Here is a 27,973-nt window from a genome sequence, read left to right on the forward strand (position 1 = left end):
GTAGCGGCTAGGACCCACAAACAGTATTGGATATGTGACTACTTAATAAGCGGATTCTGCTAAGGTGGTATTATTTGGCTTGTTTTGTGAAACTTTTTTTATACAGGATTTATGGAATAAGCCTCAAGAAGCCGAGTGGTTTACAGTGAATAACACGACCTATTGGCTGTTATACATTCACTGTAAAGCACAGTTTACTGCTTTATTATGTCCAGCCATCAATATCTGTCTATCTTTGTTCCGTCTATTGACCCATCATGATATCTATCTATATCTATTTACTCTATCAGTTTGTCTTTGTGTTTTCATTCTCTTTCTATCCGTCGTATCTATCCATCCATATATATTTATTCATTGATTCATTCATCTATCCATCCATATTTCCAACGATCAGCTTATCCATCTATCATCTGCTTATCTATCTATCTATCTATCTATCTATCTATCTATCTATCTATCTCCGTCCGTCCGTCCATCTATACCTTCATCCTTCCATCAGTCTATCTATTCATCCATTTATCAGCCTATTCATATTTTCACTGATCAGCCTACCCATCTATCAAGTCTATCCATCTGTATATCTATCTTCTTGTCCATCCATCAATTCTAATGTGACCGCAGCTTTACTAGGTTTTCTAGAAACATCCTTGCAGGTGTGTTGAGGAAAGTTTGAGCTAAAATCTGCAGGACACCGGACCACCAGAATCTAGTTTGAGAACCCCTGCTATAGATCATTCCATCAAGAACAAGTAGAGTCAGTGATGACGACAAATCTTTTTTTATTATTATTATTTATCCGTCAACCGTTTTAAACAAAGTGAGCAGGTAAGTCCGGCACATCTCACATCCACCAGTCTACCGAAATATAAAAATAAAAATGTTCTGGACCCTTCTGTGAAAGAATCATCATCATCATCATTGATCATCAGAAACGACATCTACGAAATAAGTCAAAATAAACTCAAGCACAGTTTACAAAAAGCAGCCGAGGAGGAGGAGGGAAAGAACTTACAATCCCTCATTTATAAAGCTATATACAGAAATCCTCTAGAAACACTGCTAACTGGAGAACAGAAGAGCGCCGGTGAACTTAGCAATACAAACATGGAATGACTAAGTCAGAAATGTGGCACTTTTAGGAGTATTAGCTTATACGAGTCAGAAGGAGGATCAGGTGGGGGAATCGATTTCTCCTTTAGATATTTCAAAGTGCCAGGCTTTTGGGTCCCATTGTGTGGTGTGACATGAGGAAAGTTTGTTCAGGATAAATACAAGCAAGTTTGAAATAAATACGAAGCTCCGATGAGTGTTAAAGCTGGAGCAGCTGCCACTGAGAGGGCTTGTTGGACTGTTGAACTCAGTAGTTCTGCAGTTTGAGGTGCCCGCCGTCGCCTTCGCTGATCAACCGCTTACGGCCCCTGAACAAGGACACATGAAAAATCAGTCAGTTCATCATTAATAATGATACTAATAATAATGATATACAAAACTGCTTTATACATAGTTATTATTAATACAAATAATAATAGTAATAGTAAGTACTGACATTTTCATTGTAATGACAAAGATGATAATGTATTAATACAAAAGATGCTGAATGTATTAATACTAAAGACTATAGAATACACAGGACATGTCACTCATATAGTTTTGAATAGGGAAAAGTGTAACAGTCAATATGGTGACTGAAGCCCTGCCTAGTAGTACAGGAGCCAATTATTTATCGCTTTAGACTGATGATTCTCTGGGCAGAAGCTCAGACCAGACGTGTGTTTTTACGGCAGTTTTTGCAGACAATAAACACACTGGAATCTCAGTGAATGCTTGCTTCACAGACATAATAAATATATCCACATAAAACTTGAAATCTGTACTCTTAAATGAACCAACTACACTTCAAAACAAAACTTTTTTGGTTTTATAATCTGTATGAAACTAGTGTGAACTACAGTCTGTCCTACCAAACGCTCATCAATGACAGCACCAATTCAAATGCCCACAAACTTATAAACAAAGAGTCGCTGTCATTTCTGGAGGAGATTCACCATCAAGACCAAGTTATGCATTACTTAATCTGACGAAGCATTATTCAGAGGATGTGTAGAACAGTCATAAACGAGGTTAGTGTCGTGATCTTGTTTCTTTCGAGTGTGCATGCGCATTAGCTTGGGCAGCCTGTAAATGTGCTGATTTTGTTTCATTTGAACGTTTAGAAGCAAAACTTTTGAGACGATTGTTGTTTAATTTTATTGGTGATTTCAAATGTGTAATGTAATCATAAGCTTGGCAAACAGTTTTGGAGACTTTGACGTTTCCCATTCAGACAGACTGCCCGAGCAGCGTTTTAAAGATGGCTGCTAAGTAAAATGACTTGCCTTAAAGCACGTGTCAAACTCAGTTCCTGAGGAGTCGCAGCTCTGCAGTTCATTTCTGACGCCTGTTTCACATCGCAAGTGAAAGCAGTGTGTGAGCAACGCGTGCGAGGTGTATGGAGAGCAGAAGCAAGCAGGCGTTTGCCTTTCACACCAGCTGCATCTGCAGGGCGCAGCTCTTCGGCAGCTGTTGCAGAGATCAATCTATCTCTGTCTATTCTATCTAGTTACCCATGTCTCTCTATATATACATACACTTTTTAAACTTTTCATCTGAACCAAGGTTTGCAGCTAGGGATGCTCAATTCAGTTAATTTTGCTAACCGACAACCGCCACTCGTCAATCGGTTATTAACGGTTAACTAGTCAGATTACTATTAATTTTTTTAAAAACAAATTGACATGTCTATGTCTGACACATTAAATATTGCATTTTAAAATACTGATTTATTTTAACATGCTAGCATTGTAATAACAGAACATAACAACAGAGCATCTTCACGCACCTGCAGTTTCCAATAGCACAAAAGAACAGAATAAACTAAAATAAAACTAATAAAATAAATAGGCCTGCCCTAAATTACTTTTCACTTAAATGATTCATTTATATTTCAAAACGAAAACACAGACTGATTCTTTTTAAGAACGGGCATATGCTCTATGCTCATATGTTTTTTCTTCCGTCAAATAAAAATAGCAGACACCCTGAATGTTTTGAATGGTTAATGTAGCCGTGGAGGGATGCATTTTGGTCCCCACCATGGAAGAATGAATGTAGCGGAAACCCTGCTCTTTAAAAGCTTTCTGTAGTTGTCTTGACAACACAAACTGCTGCCCTGGGATGAGCCGCGTGCAAAACAATTGCGGCCGTTAATAAACCATTCAAAAGATGCCCCTCTTAACGCAAAAAGCGTATTCGATCGGCCTCTTATGCAGCCAAACTAAAATATATAAAACAATATTTTTAATCATTTAACTGATACCATCGGTTACAAATGCACCCTTTCGGTTAACGGTTTATCGATTATTTTGACCATCCCTACCCGCGGAAACTTCCTCCTATGCTGTTTCTTTAACCTGCAAGTCTTTATATTACAAATTATATAGATCATACAGTACTGTATGCTTCTCAAGCTCTATGAGTAGTGTCATTCATGTCTACAGTTAGAAGACAATCGCCTGTGATCTCATGTCATTTAGTTTTTCATTGTCAGGTTGTTGTTGGCAGAGTCACAACTCGTGTAAAGGATGAGACAGACAAGAGTAATCAATGCCTGCCCTTCTTTAACTTATTTTCGTTTTGTCAGGTTCACAGTGCAAACAGCTCCCAGGTGGAATAACTTGAGTGAACATAAAACAAAGCTGAATAAAACTTTCGAGAGGGGTCTGGATGCAGACCTGGTGCAGTGCAATCTGGGCTGCACCCAATGCTTTTTAATGGGCTCACCTAACCCCAACCCTAACCCTACCCCTCACAGTGACGTCACTAGCTACATTTGAGTGCATTGTGTCTGACATTGCATCTCTGAGTGATGCGGTCTCAGGTTGCAACATAAAGGCTGCATTCAGATACTCTTGAAACTTTGCTTCAGCTGCACAGCACACAGCGAGCTCACATCACCCAGCATGCGTGTCGAACTACACTACCCACAATACACGCCGCTATGGACTACAACTCCCGTAAACAGCAGTCTTAAAGTGGCCACTTCCCCTCTCCTGCAACACTAGTGTGCAACTTAAGCAAAACTGATACTAAAGTTGTTTTGAACTTGGTTTTGTAGTTCGGACCTAAATAAATATTTGTTGCAGTTTTTGATCGTTTGAGTTTATTTGATTGACTAAATAAAAATCAGTTGATAATATTAGCGCATTTATTAGGTAAAATTGCTACTTTCTACTGTCATTCAATGTGTTTTGGTCATTAGCAATGCACTGTCACTTTAATTGAGCGTGAGCAGCATGGCAAAAATAGACCCAGCGACGAAACTGCTGCTTCAGCGACGCTTACGACTCACGCTGATGCGCTGCTGCTGTGTGAGGTATGAAAGATCTAATCTGTTAACATGGATGTCGAAAAAACACACTCTGCTCATGCTCTGCTCACGCGCCACTTACGCTTGCCATGTGAAACAGGCTTAACTCTAGTTAAACACACCTGATCAAACTACTGCAGTCCTTCAGGCTTGTTTGAAACTAACAGGGATGCATGTCGGAGCAGGGTTGGAACTAAACTGCAAGGCTGCGGCTCTCCAGGAACTGAGTTTGACAAGCCTGCCTCAAAGGGACTTCCTTAATACTCTGTTGTAGTTAATATTACCAAAAACAAACATTTTTATAAAATAAATAAAACCAACAGTATTATTGTAAATGTGCTACAAGTAATATACTATTATTATAATAACAACAACAACAACAACATGTTAATAATATTAACATAGCATTATTATCAAAAATATATTATTTACACTAATATAATCAGTTATATTTCTTAAAATGCTAATAAAATTAGAATATTAATTGTATACACTACAAAAACCAAATATATTAATAAAATTTTAATAATGATGACAATAGCGTAGTATCATTTTGCGATTATGTAGTAGTAATTTATATACTCATATACTATCAAATGAAAATTAATCTAATAGTATTAAGATAAACTGCAACCGTGTATTAAACTATTTAACGATAATAAAAATACATGTATTAACAAGCTGTTTATATATCAACATAACAAATGAATGCATTAATTTGACTTGCAGCTTAAGATGTATATTTTTTAATCATCATGTAGTTTATGTACTTAGTTTTCTAAAATACCATTTGTCTATATTAAAGTAATTTTTTTTAATAATATATCAGTTTTTATACATTGTAAATTCATTTATTATTGTTACTCTTATGAAGCATAATATACAAATCATTATATAAATGATGTAATAACAACACAACCACCTTTATATAATAGCCAGTCACTATGGACTTACAAGGCTCTACCTGATATTGCCTATTTTTATTCTGTGACAAACTCGCATTATGTAATGTGTGTGGTTTTTTTTATTTTTTATCTAATTTTATTGACATAGCCGGATTCCTAGAAAATATTTGGGGAAAAAAAATTTATTACTCAAAACCACTGTGCATGCAGAAAGAAAACATTGAATCTATTATACTTAAACAAACGAACAGGCTTTCTGACTCACCGACTAGGACAGAGGTCTCGCAGTTTCCTATCGATGACTCCAGCATTAAAGCTCTGCTCCACAAACCGCTCCAGGATCGAATAGGCACACGGCACGTCGATACTGATGTCCGGCATGTCCAGATACACCCGTTCAAAGCCCTGCAAGAGGATGGAGCTCAGATTACACATGCTCATCAAGCTGCAGTAACTCGATGTGAGCAGCAGCTGGCGCTTCATACCCGTCTCATCTGATCCACAGTAATGATGGTGGAGGAGCAGAGACACTTCAACAACTGCAGGAGCATCTGAAGCGTCCGCTCGCCTGTAGACTCCAGCACCATGATCACTGCCTGAGGTAAAAAAAAAAAACAAGCATCATTAATAAAAGAGCAAACCACTAATCAGCAGCCTCGTGTTCTTCCTTTCACACTGTATTCAATATTTTAAAACAATACAAGACACTACAAGCAAAAACTGCATTCATAAACAGATAAAGTCAATTATTCGGCCTCCTGTACATTTTTTTTCTTTTTTAAATATTTGCCAAATTATGTTTCTTAGAGCAAGGATGTTTTTCACAGTATTTTCTATAATATTTGTTCTTCTGGAGAAAGTCATTTGTTTCGTTTCAGCTTGAATGAAGGCATTCTTTAAAAAAAAAAAAAAAAAAAAAAAAAAAAAAAAAACATTTTAAGGTTACAATTATTAGCCCCTGAAGCAATATTTTGTTTTTCCGATTGTCTACAAAACAAACCATCATTATACAATCACTTATCTAATTAATCTAATTAACCTTGTTACGCCTTTAAATGTCACTTAAACGGTCACAAAATATGTTTTTTTATATGGTGACAGTTATATGTGTCCCATGCTCCTGAAAAAACACTATTAGGACACACGTTTAACAAAAAAATTTGAAAAATGGTTGTTTTTGCATTATTTCCAGAAAATTCGTTCTTTGTTTATTCGTTACGTTCTGTACAATGTGACATCTTTTTTAGCATTAATTCATAAAAAAAAGACTCGACTCAAACCAAACTTCATTAACATGCATGATAGCTTCGAAGAGCATTTTACCTGTTACAGTGTTCAGACATCAGAGAGACGCCATGTTGTGTTGCCAACCGTAATTAAATAAATGGAAGAAAATTTGTTTAGAAACATGGGTCGTCAGTGTTGCTTTTATAAATTTATTACAGTGGTCTGCTAACACACGACTGTCAAATGAATTATCGCGTTGAAAAAAAAGTTCGTACACATGGATGCATTGAAAAAATGCCGCCTTTTCTTCCGTTTATCAGCCAGTTTCTTGAACTTTCTCCTTTTTATGAGCTAAAACTTTGAGATCTTAAAAAGCTGTTCGGCATGTATTATTTTGGCTTATTTAAACAATTATAAACAACATAAAACAGAAATATTTTGATGTTATTTGGTATATGGTATGTTATTTTAAAATAATTTTCATCCAGTATTCAGATTTTTAAGGTATAAATGTATACAAATTATTCACTTGTTAAGTGTGATGTTCCGTGAAGCGACTTCCTGGTCCAGGCACTCTAACTGTATGGAGAGGCTCAACAAATGGTAATAATAAACGCTTACAAGGTGATGTAATACTTTCGGAAATCATGATCACAATGTGTGTGTGTATATATATATGCCTAATATTCCATGGCCAGAAAGTGGAATGGATTTTTTTTATTGTGTGTACACCATGACTTTATACAAAATTCACTTTATTGTGTGATATGCAACTAAAAAGTGGTCATAAATGAATATTATGAGTAGCAGCTTGGACTCGGAAACAGTATTTCATATGTCACGACCTAACAAGCGGATTGGGCTGAGTGATTAATCAAACTAGTGTTCATGTGCATCTTGTGAGTAAAGCCGACTCTGTGGCAAATGCTGCTTCATCTGAAAACAGAGCCACTGTTCACTGACAAGCTACGGAAAAGACTGTGAACAATTTAATTGGTGCGATCCTGAATTCGATTAGAATCATTTTGCAGAGAACTCTGTCATGACTATGTCACCCCTCAGTGAACTACAGCTCCGTGGCTTTGATCTGAAAGCACGTGAAAATACCACATTTAATAACATGTTTTTGCTCTTAACTCACCTAACTTCAGTCAAGTGTTTGAATTAAATCATTCTGTGGGATTATTTCATAGTTGTTGGATTATTATTTACGACCAAGTTGTAATACAATTTTTAATGAACTTAATACTCTCCTGATATGTCTCCTAAAGCAATGGTACTTATTATTTTTCGTTGTTGTCATTCTTACCTCATAAACAAACTCATGGTGGAAATGTGGCACTTCCAGTTCTCTCAGGCAGCGCTCTGCCTCCACCGTGTCTCCTGACAGCAGGTACTCTTTTAGCAGGAGATTAACCTGCAAAAACAAGCGTTACGCAACCCAAAGTTACCGCCTGAACGTGTGCTGATGCCTAATGTGCTGAAAAATCTTACAGTTTGCTCTTTCATGCACAAAGGGTGAGGTTACATAATCGTGGGGTGGGAAAGATGGACAGAAAAAAAAATGTTTACATAAAAGTTTAAGCATTCAATAATTATTTAAAAAGGCAGATTTTTTCACTTCTCAGTCAATATTGAAGAAACAAAAAACAATTTTTTTGGGTCGACAAACTACAAATACATGTCAGCATAAACATATCGCAAATCTGACATACAACTATTTATAATAATAACTATTGCTGATTAAGCCTAAAATCATTAATTCCCCTTAAAAACATTTCCACAGAGAAACTATTTTTTTTTGTTCCTCCACGTTTAAATGGCTGTGATCAAATCATGAAACAGGTTTTCTTCCCAGACATCAAGAACCCAATACACTGATAAATATATGTTAAGCAAAACAAGAACCAGAAAAAAAGTATTAATGTATGTATTTAGGTTGTTATTAAATTCAACACTGTCATCCATAAAATTGTACAATTAGATCAGGAGTTTTTAAATTTATAGCACACGAACCCAAAAATAACAATGCCAGTAGCTATGGTTCCATCCACCTATTTTTATGTGCATTTTGAAAATGATGATGAAAAAAAATGGTTGATGGAAACGTCAAGAAGCAAAGAGGTTTTCTTTGAAAAACGCTGCTTTATTAGCAGATCTTTTGTGCAATGATACAATTTTGTGCGTAAAGTTAATTTGCATTTTTGGATAGAAGATAGTGGGGGTCACGAGTCACTAACTACGTTTCCCTTTATCAATATCCAAACATTGTGCACACAACAATAAGCCTATATAAACCTTCACTAAATTGTCATGTGATCCATTCAAAAAATGTATCCAAAATAATCAACATGTAAACAGACATAACTCACACCCACAGATTAAAACAACCTCAAACAAAAAACAAAACAATCTGTGTTGTGCAATCAAGCAGCGCCATTGAATTCTGCTTTGAATCATAAAAAACATGTTATCACGTTATCAAGGGAAAATGACCTAGTGACAATTAGGGTTATAGTTTAAAGTCCACATGAAATCAAAATAGACAGTAAACATTACTAGCTCACATCAGTCTTAATGTGAAAAATAAATTGGTGCAAGTTGATCCACTGTTATTATAATCTTTAATCAAAATCATGTGCTTACATTCTGAAATAGCAGTGCTTCTCTGATGATGTCAGTTTGAAATATGCCAAGCCACGCCCATCCAAATGATTTCAAGTGAAAGACAAAATGAGGAACACAAAACTAAACCCCGCCCCCAACTCAATTTTCCATCCCAGTTGGAAATACAAAATCATACTGAAATAAAAGTCTAGTTTATGTGGACTTTAATGGTGATGTAAGCAGTGAGTGGGCGTGTCCTTGCCTCTTTGATGAGTTGAGTGACAGGTCTCTGTCCTCCTCCCGAGCCCCAGAGGCTGTCGATGCGAAGGCCAGTCCATCGGCTCATTCTCAGCAGCACTGCGGCTCGATCCAGAGCAGCTCTGAGGAAAATACACAAGCTAATGTCAGACTAATATAAAAATTAACAGATGTTAAGCTGTCAGCTTTAATTGTGGCCAAAACTGCATAATTTTGAGCTTTTGTCAGCTAATTTAATCTTCCGGGTTTAAAATAAATGTTTGGGGCGGGATCAAAATTGGTGACGTATCGTTCATCTGGTTGTGGAGTGATGACACGCTGTTTTTTTATTATTATTCATAGCAGAGTTTTTTTTTTATCTTATGAAAACCCTGCTTCTTAATTATTCATGAGAAAACATGTGCTTTCCGAAGGCAGGGCAGACCTGCCAAGCCATGACCCAACGACTGGGTGAGACCGCATCTGCACGTCAAGGGTTTTATGTGTTTGTTTCCATGATCCACAGGTTTTATTGCATGTTTTTCCCAGCAATGCAGTCAGGCCCGATACAGCAAAGCTGTTTGTGTGCAGCCAGCTTTTTTTTTGGGAGAGCTGTACGAGAATTGGAGAATGGCGGACATTGCCGTTTGTCAGTTGACTTAGTTACCATTCAGACACATTGCCTATATCCGTGCTGCTGGGCTCACCATATGTGTAAAATCCTCTGAATCAAAGTGATAATGGTTACAATGGTATATTACGGCAGCACTAATGGTTAAAATAGACAGGGCACGAGACCTGCTGCACTGCTATCCACTGTGTCTGCGTTTAGACCCAGCAATTGAGGAGGAGAGAGGTCCTTCTCATTTAAAGTGTTTATATAAAACACAATTATTTTTGTAATGATAACAAATTGTGGTTGTGTATATAAAAATGACTAATAAAAAATGTAGCAGGGCATTAAATTACTTACTGTTTATTTCTTTGCATTTTAACATTTTAACTATAAAATCATCGCTCTCCTCACGGTTTGTGTGAGCCAATTGACAACAGTTGTTTGCTCCCCTCTTTTCCCCTGCTCTGCTGGCCATGCCCACCCTCAATCTCTTTGCAGAGATACACGCCCATAAAGAAGCATTTTTTGAAAAAGTTCTGAGGTAGACTTGAACCGAAAGAGGGGGTTTCATGGCCCTTTAAAGACTGAAGACGAGTCGAGCAGAGCGAGTACCTGGCGTATTCACAGTCCACTCGTCCCTTGTAGCCGTCGAGGAAGGTTTTCGGGAGGATGCTGTCTGCTACAGCTCGAGCAATGAACTGACCGAGCATCTGTGAGACAATTCCAAAAGGACAATCAAGCATTTTATTTTACACCAACACACATTGTTAACTGAAAAAACATTCTTAATAAAGACCTATTGTACTTTTGAAAGGTTAGAGTTTTTTTCTTAATATTAATGTTAAATGTTTCGTACACATGCCTAAATTTCACATTTTAATCAACTTTAATCTGTCATGAACAAAATTAAAATTGAATACATATAATAATAACAATAACACTTTTTTCTATTTTTTCATTCACACAGTTCTTAACAGTTCTTTTTTATCATTCATAAATAATATAGGCTATATGCATGTCTTGTTTGTAATTACATTCTGAAATTAGTTTAACTTATTTATTTTATTATTTAATTTACTTTATTTAAATACACACAACAGGCCAATATAAAAGTTCATTCATAACTTACATAGTACTATAAAATAATATTAAAACGTATATTACTTAACTGCATGTTAAATATTAAAATAGTTTTACATATTTAATACCCATTCATTTTAGAATCACACTTGTGAATAATGTGTTTAAAATATTACTGGTCCACATGTATACATTACTTCCTGTCATTAATAATATAAATAAAATACATATTTCCAGGTAAACACCACTGATAATTTTCCACCGAAGGCCTTTCTCTAGTAAACAGAAGAAGAAAAAAAAAAAAAAACACCCAACATCTTTCATGAGATTCAAAAAGGGTAGTGAAATCCTTAAACGGAGTATATTTAAAAGCATAAACAAGCTGAAGTTCCTCATGGTTATTTGTAAGGACGAAAGGGAGTTTCACCATTTGCAGGGAGAAGTGTTTTGCATGTAAAAATCCCTGGCCAAACAAACAACAGTTTCTTTTTTTTTCTTTTTTTTCTTTTTTTTACAAACACATTGTGTGATCAATTAATTGCTGTCCGAATCCAAATCAGAGTTTCTAAAAGAGCTCAATCCAAGCAATCGTGTGCATTAAAATCATTGATTAGCTGTAAAAGCCACTTTTTTGTGTTGTAATGGAGTCTAATGTAATTGGCTGTTGTCATGACGATCTTGTCAGCGATGACGCAAATGACTCGTTTGAATTTAGCAACAGTTTGGATTTAACGCTAAAATGCAGGAAAGAGGATCTTGCATGGCATATTTGAAGATCCCACATATGAATAAAATCATCTTAATGTGGGCATGAATGATCATGTTATAACTGTGGCAATAAATCATTCAAAAAATTTATTCTGCGATTTCAAAAATTAATCTATATTCTATTTTGAAGCGATTGTGAGCTTAGTTTTTAACACCAGATGGCTCTGTATGCTAGTTTTTAACATCAGACAGCACACTAGGCTAGTTTTTAACAGCAGATGTCACTTTATGCTAGTTTTTGAACAACAAACGGCGCTCTAGGCTAGTTTTTAAATGATAAGTGGTGCTCTAGGCTGGTTTGACCAGCAGATGGTGCTCTAGGCTACTTTTTAACAGCAGACGATGCAATAGGCAAGTTTTTAATCAACAGATGATGCTCTAGGTTAGTTTTTAAACAGCAGACGGCGCTCTAGGCTAGTTTTCAACAGCAGCCAGCATACTAGGCTAGTTTTTAACAGCAGACGTCACTGAAGGCAAGTTTTTAAAGAGCAGACAGTGCTCTATGCTAGTTTTTAAACCACAGAAGGCGCTCTAGGCTAGTTTTTAAAACAACAGACGGCGCTCTAGGCTAGTTTTTAAACAACAGATGCCGCTCTAGGCTAGTTTTTAACAGTAGACGATGCTCTAGGATAGTTTTTAACAGCAGACGGCATCCTAGGCTAGTTTTTAATAGCAGTCCATGCCCAAGGCTATTTTTTAAAATAAGCTTAGACTTCTTTCAAGAAAGAATAGCAAAGCATTTTGAAAACATTAGAATCAATGGGTCAAAACCATAGCTCTTTACCATGCGTGAGACATAGTTAGAGGCAAATGTATATTCATCTGAATGCATGTACGTAATCACAGAGGAGCTGTGAAGAGGTTGCTTTTACAGACTTCCCCAATGCGAAACAACTGCCATGCGAATGCAGCTTCATTGTATTGGGTGTAAAGGACACATTTGCTACATTCAGTGGTGCATCATTGGTGAAGGTGTTTGTAGAGCGGTGCTGATCCAGCATTCTGCAGACTGACAGACAAAAGCATCAGCTCTGCTGTTTGTATGAAGCAGAGGAAACAGCTGAACTTCTGCTGCGCCGCTGAGCTTTTATTGTCAACCGCAGCTTTCAGCAGAGCAAACGCACCAAGACAAAAAACTAGGACAAAAGTCACACTGCACATATTAAACACGCAATACAACTACAGCAAATCATGAAACGACTCATAATTCTATCCATGTTTGGTTCTCATTTTTTTTCTCCTCGTGACACTTAAAATACCACACCTTATAAAATAATTTAAGTTACAGCATTAAAAAATAAAAAATAAATTATATATATATATATATATATATATATATATATATATATATATATATATATATATATATATATATATATATATATATATATATAAGTGCTGTCAATCGATAAAAAAAATTAACTAACTGATCGCACCTTTTTTTTTAATTAATCACGATTAATCACATTTAAAATACTGAAACTTGTAATTTTGGCTATTCAAATGTTAAATTAATGTGAAAGCAAGACAAAAACTATTTAACTTCAAAATATAATTGTTTATTAGAATTAAAATTCAAAATATAGAATTCTAATAAACAATCATTTTTGTTTAACTTGTAACACAGATTTTTTCATGTAAACAACATATCCACAATAAACCATCAAGATCCTGGCTTGACAGCCATATTTATTAAAGAAATTAAAACGCAGGCATGTTATCCACATTTCTTGCACATTAAACACACGTCCACCACAACAGGAAGTAAAAAAAAACCTGCAACTGCGTTATTTGCGTAAATTTTTTTTAACGCGTTAATTATTTAAATATAATCGCATGCGTTAACGCACAAATTTTAACAGCGCTAATATTTTATATATATATATATATATATATATATATATATATATATATATATATATATATATATATATATATATATATATATATATCATAGATTTTTTTAATGATGTAACTAAAATAAATTATTTTATAAGGTGTGTTATTTAATTTTTTATAATATAATAATAATAATATATTTCAGCTATAAATTATATTAATTTTCTTATTATATTATATAAACAACAGTGTAATTTGGAAATGGATTACATTAATAAAATTGACAAAGTAAATACTTAATATTATAAAACTTTGGATGACAAGATCTACAAAACTATATATAAATATTTGAAAAATGCCATAAAGAATAATAGTACATTTATATAATTATACCCTTTTATTTGAGATTAAAATATCACTATTATAGTATAGCACTACATCTTAAAATAATATCTTTGGTCATAAACATTACAAATCGTTCCTGTCAGCCTGGTCTACATTTTCTATCACACTGCCAAAAACATAGTAATAAAGTATATTATATTATTACAGGTTACTTAGTACAACAACAAAATACTACTTTTGTTAATTATATCACGTATATTCATACAATACAAAAATAATATAAGATTAAAAGTGTCAGCACACTTAATATAAATGTTTTCTTTTATTAAATGTATTTTATATGCATGTATTATAGTACATTTGATTTTCAATAATAATATATTAGCACAATTATCTTAATAATATTTGGCTTTTTATTACAAATAAATATTTATTTTTAAATATATACATATATATATATATATATATATATATATATATATATATATATATATATATATATAAATAAAATTTATAGAAAAATTTGTAAGAAAAAATTGTAACTTTACAATAAAGGTTGTATTAGTTTGTGTTAGTTAATGCATTTACTAACATAAACAAACAATGAACAATAGATTTATTACAGTATTAGTTATTGTTAGCTAATATTAGTTAATAAAAATACATTTGTTCATTGTTAGCTCATGTTGACTAATGTTAATGATCATGAATTTGGATGTTAATAATGCATTAGTAAATGTTGAACTAAGATTATTAAAGGCTGTACAGGATTTTTTCATTATTGATTCATGTTAGTAAATATATTAATAAAACGCATTTGTAAAGTGTGACCAAAAATCATTACAATAGTCTAAAACCATTAAACGCTAACATATCTAAACATATAATTCATATGTTTATAGGATTTAATAATTGCACCAAGCATGTGTAATATTAACAGTGATAAACAGCTCAGACGGGCGTATGCTGGCATTAGTGTGTTACCTGTGGAGCTCCAGGTGTGTCCAGCACCAGGTCGGGCAGTTCTTTCAGCAGTTTGTGGAAGGAGGCCTGGACATCGCCAGCAGTGAGTACTCGACCGCAGAGCTCACTCAGCAGACGAGACGTTAGTTCTCTGTGGCTTGCCTTAGCCTCCAGTGCTAGCGATACAGCTAGCATGGGCACGTCGCCACGCATACTGCCCAGATTCAGCTCAGCAAGCAGTTCCTGAGCGAACAAAGACAATACTGATGTTTACTCGCAGGGGTTTGCATAACATTGAGTGCGTTTACATTTTGAACACATTTAACTGTGGGTTTATTAAAGAGCGCATGTGTGAAATGTGACAGAAACACATTCATACTGAAGATTTAAAGTACACATGAAATCAAAACTAACCATATTGATTTTGTAAGCTCACATTGGTAGTTTTGTGGTAAACAATTCATCTGCGCATGCCATAAAAAAAAAAAAGTTTGCCCTTGTAATTTAAAACTGAAATCTGAAAATGCACTTCCTGTTTGTTTTCAGTTACATTCTCAAATTGTGTCGACAGTTTTGACAGGAATATGACAATACACAAAAATGGCGAGGTTGTAATAACGCTCCCGAAAACCCTTTTTCGATATTTCCAAATGAAATGTCAGTTTCATTTGGATGTTTACTACATCCAATCAGCTCGTAGTAGAAAAAAAGCAAGCCACGCCCACTTTTCCTCATTTATTATTCTGTCTCTCTAGGAACTGAGTCACAATACAAAAAAAAGGTTGCAGCTTCGGCTTCATGCAGACTTAGCAGGAAATAAATATTAAAGACTTTTTCTTGACATAAAGAATAATAATTATAAACTACTTATACCACTAGTTAAGTAGTAGTGGTAGAGTAAAACATCTGCAGAATACAGTAGTATATGACATGTTGGAATAATCTTTTGCTAGTTTAATATGTATATTGTCTTGTAAACTTGTCATTTATGTTTGTAAAGAGGCAACAGACACATGTAAAATACTGAATATAAGCATTTAATGCATGTTTATGCATTGTGTCATATCACTCAGCTGTTACTGTGATTTTTCAAGAGTGAAGGGATAAGAATACATTTTATTAAAACACATCTGTTTATGCAGAGATTGATATCCCTGGTTGTTTTCATACAAGTTAATGTAGGGCTGTGCGATATTGCAAAAATGCAATCTTGATGATTATTTTCGATAACAATATACATTTAGATATAAAGTGTTAATGCTTCCGGATTTAAAAGACCCCAACAATGACTGAAGCCACAAAAATTAAAGAGTCCATTAAATGGCATAACAGATATTCAGCCGATAGATTTTTGGTGGCCAAAAATTGGGTACATCTCTAACATCAACACACTTTTATATTCCCATTGTTGCACATTTCTGCTGTGTGATTGGCTCATAGATCAATATAGAGTTAAAAAAGTCCAAGGCGTATGATTGTTATTGATGTATTTTATTTCAAGATGCAATATAATATCGTTTATCTGCCCAGACATGTGTTAAAGCTTCAAAATACAAGTCTAAGTACATTTCTGTTGTTCTCTTTTGTCCGGTATGATCATAAATGATCCTCATATTTCATCCCCAGCACATATCTCAGCAACAGTACTTGGAGGAGCAGACTAAGTTGCACACTACAGATAGCTCACTCGCTCCTAATGTGAACATCTTCTCCACTTCAGGTGAAACAACGATTTGACAATGCATCTACTCAAGTTTGTTAAAATATTTTGCATGGGTGCATTTTATAGTATATCACACTGTGTGTGTGTGTGTGTGTGTGTGATCAGGCACTGACAAGCTGCAGCGTCAAAACAGAGCTCATTATTATTTACGACCATCCCAAATATGGTCAAAAGTGAGCTCTACATTCTAGTGGTAACTTCTGTTGTTACAAATAAGCATATAAAACCATATCTGTAGATTTTTTTAAATTTACCTAAGACCAGCGTGCAAATTTTACATTGGGGGGAAGGGGGTAGACTTTTTTTTGCTGTAATGTTATTTTGTGTAATACATGCTTCAGCGAATCAAATTAAAATGACATCTATTTTATCAATGCAACATGATTTTTTTTGTGTGTGTTTTGTGGGATAGTTGATGTGTATTCTGACCTACAATAACCTCCAAAAATGGAGCGTTTTGGAAGGCTGAAAGGCCGTTTTCATTCTAAAACGCTGCTGCTCTGTCTCAGTGTGGAAGGGGAAAAACAGAGACATCTGAAAACGGAGGCGGAGCCTGATTGGGGGTTTTGCTCAATATTAAGTAGCCTCCACACAGTTCTGTTCTGCATTTTCTCCTGGTAAGTTCAGACTTTGCAAATTTGATATTGAAAACAGGCTCCCGGGGACATGTCGGGTAAATCTTCAAAGGAACAGTGTACTTTATAACCTCATTCACATCATCCTGGCTATGTTGTTTCACTTTCTTAACAATAAAATGAAAACATGATATAAAGAACAGCTATTTTCATTTTGTTATTAGTAACTTAACAGACAGCAGAAATGCTAAGGCGTAGAGTAGGTATTTATATGAGCGTCATCTTCACTGTATGCGTATTTATAACAAAACAGAGCCTATAACTTAACTGCCCCCTTTAATTTTTATTGAAAATACGAAACATACACTATCTTTTGCTGAATATCAGTTTTAATAATCAATAATGGCCATTATAAAAGTATAACGTACAATAAGTTTATACATTACAGTAAATAAAGGCAAGCAATCAGTCAATATACAGAATGTACGTGGTTACATTAAATATTAACTTATCTTTGCGCTCAGCCAAAACACGTTACCTGAGAACAAGTCATAGATTCAAAAGACCAAAGTCGGGGAATATGTCATTAGATATAGATAACAAGAGGAATTAAATACCTCATTTAACAAATATAGTGAGATTAGATCCAGCGGGAGATCCTTGATGAGCAGTCCAACAAGCACAGCTCTCATACAGGTAGATATGCTGCAGCGCATGCCAGTGTGTGTGTGTGTGGTCACGTGATGTGCATTTTCAGTGGTTTTGATGGAGAGCAAGACGGAGAGCTGTTCAGAAACGCTGGGTGAAACGCTAGTGTGGATGCGAATCGTTTTCATTCTAAAACACCGTTTTAAAACTAAAACGCACTAGTGTAAACGGGGCCTAAGACACAACTACTATGATGAAAAATTTAACATCTGAATCTATGCACTCTATGGCACATTTAAATGATTTGTGCAATAGAATTTGTAATTTTAAGTCTTTTAGTGGATGTATTACATCAGAGTTTCTGCAGGTTTCACTTTTCAAGTCATATTTAGGACATATTTTAGACATTTTTAAAACCATTATAAATTAGATTTCAGACTTTTAGAGGGCAAAACGCTATGGAATTTTTGTAATGGCCAGTGGAATTTTTTTATTACTTGCCTCAATAAAATAAAAATTTTGTTATTTCTTAGGAAAATATTTTAAATTATGCGTCAAAACAAGCAAACTCTAGTGACCTATATACATATTTTCATTACCATAACTTTTCTTTAAAAAAAAGAAAGAAAGAAAATGCACAAATACAATAAGAACTTTTAAACTAATGTTATTGTAAGGATGTAAGGAAGATAATTAAACCACATTTGTAAATTTCAGATAGATTTTTGATTGTAGCTTTATATGGAAAATAAAGAAAAATTTAGACCTGCTAAAAAGTCTTTAAGACCTACAACACCATATTTCAGTGAATTTAAGACTTTTTAAGGCCTATTAGTTTTAGTTATAGAAATTTAAGACATTTTAAGACCCACCTGACACCATGTATATAAGAGACCTGCTTTGCTTACAAATAAGTGTTTGCAAATGGAATTGCATTGTAAGGCTTAAATAAAACCTGTTAAGCAAATGTTAATATTTTAGTTAAGTAAATAAAAGTTTTTAATAATTATTTGTCAAGTTTTCAGATCTAATACTTTAAAAATCATTTTGCATCAATATTTTAACCAAACACTGCACAGAAATAGCAAAACAAGTCAGCAAATTCTGTCTGGGCTGCTTATCAGCACATTGGCATGCACGTAAACAAGCTTAATGATTAGATATGAACAAGCAATAGGGGTCATAACAATCTCACCGCCACTTCATTGGCATCTCCATGTTCAAAGTACTCCTGCACGATAGGAGTGACCGTCTTCTCGAACGCCTCTTCATCCAGAGGAAGGACGACCGTCTCGTATACACAGTTTTCCTGGAGGCACAAAATTGTGGATTACATGCCAATTAATTGGTTACGAACTTTTACGAAAGCAATAGTACAATGTGGGTCATACCTGCTCTGCATCGTAATTGGGATCTTTATAATCGACTTCATCTTCGCCATAAACTTCTCCAGGTGTTCCCCAAACACCTTTACCCCCAGCACCACCTACAGAAGCAAAACACATACTTTTGAACACACAAAAAAAAAAAAACTGATGTATAGGAAGAAAAGCAGAACAGAAACCGTGCGACTCTTTAGCCTCATGCTTTAGCCACTGTTCATGTTATTGTCATGCTATGACAGGGTTATGTCTAGTATGAAATAATTCCCCAAAACAGAGGCAGGTTCATTTAATTCACAGTAGCATGACATCATTTCTCGATTCGTGCAGGGCTCTGACCACAAGAGCTAATCTGATACTGAGCTGAGAAACAGAAACCAAACCTAACCTAACCAACATGTGAAAGGCTTAATAAGCTATAAGTGTACAGGCTTTACTAGATAAACTTCCATGCCAATTCAAATATGTATAAATATCTACATTATATTATTGTCTGATAATGTGAGTGTTTCGGTTTATTTCATCGACAAATGAAGATGTATTGAAGAATGTTGAAGAAAAAAAAAAAAAAAAAAAACAGCCATTAACTTCAATGGTAAACCTTTTTTGGTTTCTACTATGGATTTCAATGGCTGCTTTTTCCAACAGTTTCCAGAATACGCGTTTCATTTTGTGTTTAACACAAGAAATAAATTAATTATAAACATTTTTGAACCACTCGAGTGTGATTAAAAGAAGGAGAAATTTTAATTTTGGGGTGAACCATTCCTTTAAGTGATTTTGAGTTGTAGATAAGAAACATGTCCGCCTATGTAGCAATCACCACATGTCGTTCCTGACAGATTTTAAAAAGTGCAAGCAAATATTAGCTGTGTTTTCATTACCTATAATTGTGCATGTTAATATTTCAAATTGAAAACACTTATGTCAATCACAAATTTCCATACAAAGTAACTTTTTTTATGCACAAAGGAGATACTTGGGTTTTAAAATGAAAATATTGCACTTATAGGTCACCTAGCATACAGAAGTATATTATTATCATTCTTTAAAGATATGCTTATGCATTTATTTGTAGGAACTGACTCCTGAGGTCATATTACATTGCATAACTTACAAAAAGAGGATCTTTTCATCCAGAAATTCTAAATCCAATGTTCATCTGTAAAAATCTCATGCCATAATCTCCCAGAAACACTTCATGTGTGGCTGCTTCCAAGAGTAAGGTTTTTTCCTAGTCATTAGTGCTTAGAAAAGTCGTCCACATTATTGCAATATACACAAACCTACGAACAAATCAATTTACAATCATTTTTTTGTATTTGACAAAAATTATATAGCAAACTATTTTCCTTTTACACAAATCTGCTACAGAATCCAAGTTTATGACTACTGAAGTGCTGTGTTCTTTTTCTTCATCTTAAATTGTGGTTTAAACTTTGCTGTTGTTTTAGATACAGAACAATTTTCAGAACTCGGTTTATATTGTGATTGATGTGAAAGGGCTTTATTTTCACCAAGCAGCAACAATCCCATCATCTCGCTTTGATTTTGCCACATTTAAAATTTATGAAAGAATTTGGTCAATCTCACAAGCATACTTAAGAAAAAAAAAAAAAGAGAGAGAGAGAGACATGCTTTTTAAATTGGACGTTGAAGCATATAGAACCATTGCATCATTTTCCCATCCACTACGATGCACTACTACTGTACATGTAAACTAGGGCTGCACAACATATCATTTTACCATTGATATTGCAATGTGCGCTCCCGCAATAGTCACATCACAAGATCTGCAATGTTAAATCTGTATTATTATTATTGATCAGATTTTGGAAAACACTCATGATTTGTGATGTTTTTTGTAACATTTATCATTTTTATGTTTAATTCAGTTTAAAAGTAATCAGGCAAAATAAATTAGATTTTTAACTTTAAGGAAAATGTATTGCATTTATGTATACTATATGATGTTATTTAACATTTTATTATTACATGTGTTCATCTAAATATTGATAGACTTCCAGAAAATCATAAAGTACTGTATTTTGTTTGGTCATTGTTGTTGCTGTACTATATTTCTCAGTGTTTGTAATTGGTTTATTATCATTTACGTAGAAGCACTCCCTTATAAAATATTCTCAATTTATCAAAAATTATGATTCTTTCCAAACAGACCTATTCATTTCATCTGGTGAAATTATATATTCAATATCGCAATATACAGTTAAAGTCAGAACTATTAGCCCAGCTTTTAATTTTTTCCTCTTTTTTTCAAATATTTCCCAAATGATTTTTAACAGACCAAAGAAATTTTCACAGTATGTCTGATAATGTTTTTTTCTTCTGGAGAAAGTCTTATTTGTTTTAGTTCGACTAGAATAAAATACGTTTTTAATTTTTTTAACCATTTTAAGGACAATATTATTAGCCCCATTTAAGCTAAAAAAAAATGTTTCGATAGTCTGCAGAATAAACCATATACAAATAACTTGCCTAATTACCCTAACCAGTTAACCTAATTAACCAAGTTAAGCCTTTTAAATGTCACTTTAAGCTGTTTAGCAGTGTCTTAAAATATCTAGTAAACTATTATGTCCTGTCATTATGGCAAAGATAAAATAAAACATCAAAATAAAAGTTATTAGAAATGAGTTATTAAAACTATTATGTTTAGAAATCTGTAAAAAAAAAAAAATCTCTCATGTTAAACAGAAAACAGGGGAAAAATAAACAGGGGGGCTAATAATTCTGACTTCAACTGTATATCGTAGAAAAATAAAACCTCACTATGTCAGTTATAACAATATCATGCAGCCCTAAAATAAACTATTCATTCTTGCATCCTGATGCACATTATTGTTTGCATTTCTCCCAGACACTATGTCTAATAGACTGTGCTAAAATCAGACTATGTAGTCTGAACTTGGCATTAAATGGTTTAAGGGCAAAAAACAACCCTGGCTTTAGCTCAGACTGACCTCAAAGCTTCCAAAGAAGACCATCCATATGCCATAATCCACTTTTCAGACCTCTATGGACAACCTCATATATGACATTGAAACATATTTCATAGTAACTGGGAGATTTTGGACCAAAAAAAACAAAAAGGGACTTCTCTACAGATCGACTGAACCAACACTTATGTAACACTACCAAACCACCTTTGCCATTACAGGGAAATCAGAAAAAAAAACGAGAAGTGTGCCATTAAGTCATCTTAGCGGGTGATGGGGGAGGCAGAAAGGTCAGGATAATCTCTGTTAAAACACTTCAAATCTCATCCAGACGATTAAATGGTCACTGTCAGACACAAAGCCAGTCGAGTTGTTGTTTTTCAGCATTGGCATTATGCAAGCAAGCTAGCATATACACACCCAGTCAGCCAGTATGTAAGCCGTTTCTTTTACAAATCATTTCAGGTCTGCTGCACTCAGGGGTGTTGACCCGACAATGGACCTCCACTGGGAAAAACAACAAGTGAATGAATGGGAGTGACCGTCTGTTATGAACGCATGTGCGTGGAGTTTGGTTACTCATGTGTGTTAGTAAAGAATTGTTTATAATGACAACTATTAACTGTATTATTGTTCAAATCATTATTGCTAAGAAGACAAGTAAACAATTGATGTGTTCAGAGAACATGATCATAAAGATTAGGGCTGCACGATATTGGAAAAATCTAACCTTGCAATATTTTTTTTTAATCTTTAATATATTTTGCAATATGAACACAATTTCGCTATATTAAAAAGCATAACTATTTGCAAAAATTGACTGGGATGATTCTATAGGATTGTTCCTTATATTTTATGCATATGCACTATCTACAAGCATAGATAAAATCAATAAAGACACAAAATAAATAAACATTGTGCTGTTTTCCGAGAAGTAAAACTGTCTTCAGCTATACAGTAATTGAATAATCAAATGTATTTATTTGTTTTATAAACAATTCAATAAAATTTATAGGTTTTTTTTAAGTTGTCAAAGTTAAAATCTGTACAAATTCGTAACCCTGAATGCTTTCAAAATCTTCACACAATCACAGGCTTCAAAAAACACTTGCAAAATGACAATACTTATATTAAAATACAGAGTCAACATTGTGTATATTAGCAATGCGACTACTGCAAATGCGCACGTTGCGATATCAATGCTGAACCAATATATTGTGCAGCCCAAATGAAGATCATACGCATCAAACATCCAAAAGATTCACAAATTCTATCAAATTTAAAACAAATTTAAAAAAAAAAACTTTTGCTGCGTCACAATTCACATACTATCTATCCTAAACAGTATTCAAAAACAGAATTAGCATGTCCAAATCATTGTATATTAAAATCAAGTCACAACAATCAATATATCGACTTGTCTTGCAATACTTTGAGATGACCTCAATTTTTGCCATTGCGATATATATATATATATATATATATATATATATATATATATATATATATATATATATATATATATATATTCACAAATAATGTTAAAGCCATTTTACAATAACATTTTCATTTTAACTCACTGGTGTCAATGTTTTTAAGTGTGCATTTACCTGATAGGACATTTAATAGTATGTATTATAGGACATTTGCCTGTTTAATATCAAATCGTAGAATCTAAACAACCTTAAGAACAATAAGTGTTTTAAAGCGTTTATAGCTAGTTGCATTAATATGCTGTCATATAATTATATAATCAGTGGCATAAAAGGAGCCCAAAATAACAATAATATTGCTTAATGCAATGACTTCTGTGACAATATATCGCACAGCAACAAATTCCTTATCATGACAGGCATAGTTAAAATGGCAATGTTGTAATGGTCTACTATTTCTGATAGAAATGCAGATCTGTGCATATTCTTACAGCTTATATTTGACACAATACATTGCCAGTTAGAGGTAAATTTGGTTAGAACTACAAATACATAAAAAAAATAAAAATTAAATAAGTTTTAAACAACAAAAATGGCGGATACAAGACTGACGAATAAATGGAGAGGCTTTGGTAAAGATTTTGGAATGATTCTTAATATCTAACTTTTGTTTTATTTTTAATATTTCACATTTTCCCACATTGTATTACATCAGCACCAACAATGTGAACTTTCACATAGCGATGTTTGGCCATTAACTTCTGAATGCATATTTACACAAATGCCTGAGGAAATATTTCTGCATGAATGACTTATGAATGGCAGACTAGCCTGCTGCTAATTCTTCAATATTGTAGGAAATTAAGTATGAAAGAAATGTGGATAATATGAGGAGATGATTAACAAAACACTTTACAAAGCAACATAACAGTCCGTTAGTAGAAAGTAACATATGCCAAAGCTTATATACTCTTCTGTTAGACACTCAAAAGTAAATGCCGTTTTTTTTACGTACATAAACTTTTATGATGTAGTATAAGTAGACAAACTTGGACATAGCAATGTAAATAAAGGGCACATTTCTCATTTCATTAGGGCATTATTTTCTTATATTTGCAAGTGTTTAAGTGAACCCTCGGTTTGAATGCTCTTTGACGTGAATAAATGACTGATTACAGCCCGAGTAATAGAATCTTAAAAGAAGATTTGAAGAAAAACTAAAGTATGAGGTCAAAATAAACATTGTTTTGCCAGAACTGAAGATTTGAATGTTTATATGTTCTAAATGCTAACTTTGTAACCATTTTGGAGCACACTAGCTTATAAATATCTTTAAGATTAACATATTGATATGAACAACTAAAAAAAGATTAAGATTTAATTTTTGTATTGACTGTACTAGGTTTTTGAAGAGTGTATCAGAAAAGTGAAGTGGCAGACTGTGGAACTTGAGTTTGTGTTGTCATTTGCTGGTGTGAACACTAGCAGTTATTATTCTTGGTGAACATGCAGGCTTTAAGTAGCCCCACATAGAATCTACAGTCAAAGAAAACAGATTGTTGAGCCTGTCATGCAGTGTATTTATTTACTTATGTAAATGTGTGCACATTTCTTTATTCAGTTTTTAGTATTTATTTCAGTTGTATTATTGAATGATAGCCAAATGTTTAGATCATTTGTGTACGATTCAATTTATATTATTATGTTATTCTACAAGTCTTTTAGTGTATAAAAGACCTACTGTAATTTTGTTTACCGAAAAACTCTAATTCCATTTGCATCTTAAATTGTAAAAAGACATTACACTTTTATTTTTTATTTATTCTATACTCCCAAAATCATTTTGAACAAACCCACAGATTTTTTACAAAATTCTGTGGAGGATTAGCAACCAAAAAAGTCCACAGATTCTGCCTTGCCACACTATAAATAATAATATTACTAAAAAACATCAGTACCTTTCTTTGGCAAGCCTCGTCCCTTGCCCGTCCTCGACCTCCGGTTAAGCAGTTTGCCCTTTGGGCTTGTGGGTGGAACCACAGACCGGACAGCTTCGCCATTATCACTCAACGAGTCGCCCCGGCCAGAGTCCCGGGAGGAGTTTTTCCTCAGACGTCTCTTCACCTTGGCTTTGAGTCTGGCCTCGTGGATGGTGCTGGTGGGGGCCGATATCCAGTTTCCATTTATCTCATTATTAACATTTGCGGTGAAGGTGCTGTCCTCGTCCCCAGAAGGGAAGGAATCGCTAAGATTTCCGGCCTCTGTGGATGACGACAGCATTTGGATGAAAGTGCAACAAACTGTGCTAGCTGTATTCACAGTTGTAGTTTAATTCAGCTGGTTAATTAGGTGTTGAACAACAAAAATAATTGAAGCTAGACATAGGACGATAATCGTTTTCAAGGTATACCACGATTTGGAAAAAATCAAGGTTTTAAAACCGCCAAGATTTTCTGCCCTTCCGTTCCTACGGTATTATGTAAGATTTTCGTTTTGTGTGTTTTTTTTTTTTTTTTAGTAAAACAGTATCTCAAGCAAAAAAGATATCCAAAGATGCTGTTATTTAATTGTAAATCTGTGATTTCATTGAATTATTTAGCCTCATGTTTAATGTTCCAAAATATTTTAAACGTTTCTCAAATGAAAATATATTGTGTTCAAAGGAGAAAGTTTTAGTTTTTTGTCAAGACATTTAAAAAGAGCATATATTAGAGCGGAAATCTCAATACCACGAAACCATGATATCTTTACCCAAGGTTATCATAACGTCAGAATCTTAAACTGGCCCATGCCTAATTGGAGCTAGTTTGCATAGTTTTCTGTGTTGAACTGTTCATTTTGCAGTGGCCAAAACACTTTTGTGCACAAGTGTAAATGTGTTTTTGTGTGTCAGTTAGTGAAGTTTCTCACACAAGTAGATAAACAGAGTTCTGCTGAAAGGAGACGAGTGCATTAAACTATAACAGGCAACACTGTTACTATAGACCAGGGGTCACCAAACTTGTTTCTGGAGGGCTGTTCACCTGCAGATTTTAAACTCCAACCCTAATCAAACACACCTGAACAAGCTAATCAAGGTCTTATGAGGTATACTTGAGGTGTGTTGAGGCAAGTTGGAGCTAAACTCTGGAGGGACACCGGCCCTCTAGGACCGAGATTGGTGACCCCTGCTATAGACTTTGTTTATGGTTGCATCTTGTGTGACACCATGACCTATTTTTAGATAGCTTGGATGTTGTTGGTCTGTGATGCATTAAAAATTCAGCTAAACTATACCAGAGTTAATTTAGAAGTGGACTAAGGCACATTTTCTTGACAAGTGTGAACACATCATTATTGCAGACCAAACATAAGGGGGTGGATGCACAATGGTTTATAGTTTAGGTTTTGTTTTCCACTGAGACAGTAAAAAGCTGTAACTCTTGACCTTAAAGAATCCACTAAGGCTTATCAATGGCAAACAACAAACAGAAGGTCAAATAGTCCTCAAATACACATTCAATAGGACAAAGTCATTAAATCTCGCAATAATAATGAACTTAGAACTTACCAACAGGGTTAGCATTCAGCCATGCCTCGCAATCAGTTGCCATGGTTGGGAAATTTAGTTTCGGAGCTTAAGAAATGTGCCTTAGCACCTAAAATCCAAAAAATATGAACGTTAATATGCTAATGTAATTGTAACGCACATTTTGCAATAAATGAACAGACAGCTGCTCCAATCAGCAGCGTCCATCTGGCTCGTCCACAAGCCTGTTAACGTTACAATGATTGGATCGCATTAACATGCAGACATTAGGCTAGCAGCCTCCAAAATAAAGCATTGTGATAAAGAAATGCTTAGTTTATGCTAAGTGTTTCATGTTTAATGTAGAGCACGCATTTAATGTATGGCGTTGCGTGCTACGTAAATATAAACAAAGCCTGTGGACGAGCAGTGAAAACCCTGTTTTGTCCTAATCTGAAGCACCGTGTTAAGCAACGCACACAAAGTGTTAAGACATCGCATAATAAGTTGTTCTGAAACAATAACCAGTCGATATGAAACAAATCCTACTAACCTGCTTTATCGCGCAGTCCAAGTTCAAACGCACTCTCCCTTCGCTGATGTTGATGTTGTGTTCTCTGCCCAGCAACTAGATAGTGTAATGCAGTTCTGCGAGCTCTCTGATTGGCCAGAATAATAGAGGGTGTTGACAAAGCGACCTATGAGAATTTAGTTCAGTGAGGGTGGTTTTTCTCGTGTTTTCTATGAAGCCTTCG

General features: G+C 34.4%; 1 protein-coding gene across 2 annotated transcripts; it reads right to left on the reverse strand.

Moving 5' to 3' along the window:
- Nucleotides 1-762: 762 nt before the first annotated feature.
- Nucleotides 763-27,830, reverse strand: pdcd4b (programmed cell death 4b). Of its 2 annotated transcripts, XM_005161791.6 has the most exons (12): nt 27,772-27,830; nt 27,261-27,348; nt 25,669-25,971; nt 19,330-19,424; nt 19,134-19,247; nt 15,014-15,235; nt 10,610-10,707; nt 9,407-9,524; nt 7,847-7,954; nt 5,796-5,906; nt 5,576-5,715; nt 763-1,418 (listed from the first exon to the last, which is right to left on the reverse strand). In XM_005161791.6, the coding sequence occupies exons 2-12, from the start codon at nt 27,301-27,303 to the stop codon at nt 1,358-1,360; spliced, it is 1,413 nt and encodes a 470-aa protein (XP_005161848.1). In that variant the 5' UTR covers nt 27,304-27,348; nt 27,772-27,830; the 3' UTR covers nt 763-1,357.
- Between the last annotated feature and the right edge of the window lie 143 nt (nt 27,831-27,973).

This window comes from Danio rerio, chromosome 22, assembly GCF_049306965.1.
Source record: "Danio rerio strain Tuebingen ecotype United States chromosome 22, GRCz12tu, whole genome shotgun sequence".
NCBI lineage: Eukaryota > Metazoa > Chordata > Actinopteri > Cypriniformes > Danionidae > Danio > Danio rerio.

Bases quoted from the DNA above. Each gene is read 5' to 3' on its own strand.
- pdcd4b (XM_005161791.6), bottom strand. From the start codon at position 27,303: ATGGCAACTGATTGCGAGGCATGGCTGAATGCTAACCCTGTTG. The intron at 5,907-7,846 runs GTAAGAATGACA...TTTTTACCTCAG, and splicing joins ACCATGAGTTTGTTTATGAG to GCAGTGATCATGGTGCTGGA. The intron at 5,716-5,795 runs GTATGAAGCGCC...ATCCTCTTGCAG, and splicing joins CTGTGGATCAGATGAGACGG to GGCTTTGAACGGGTGTATCT.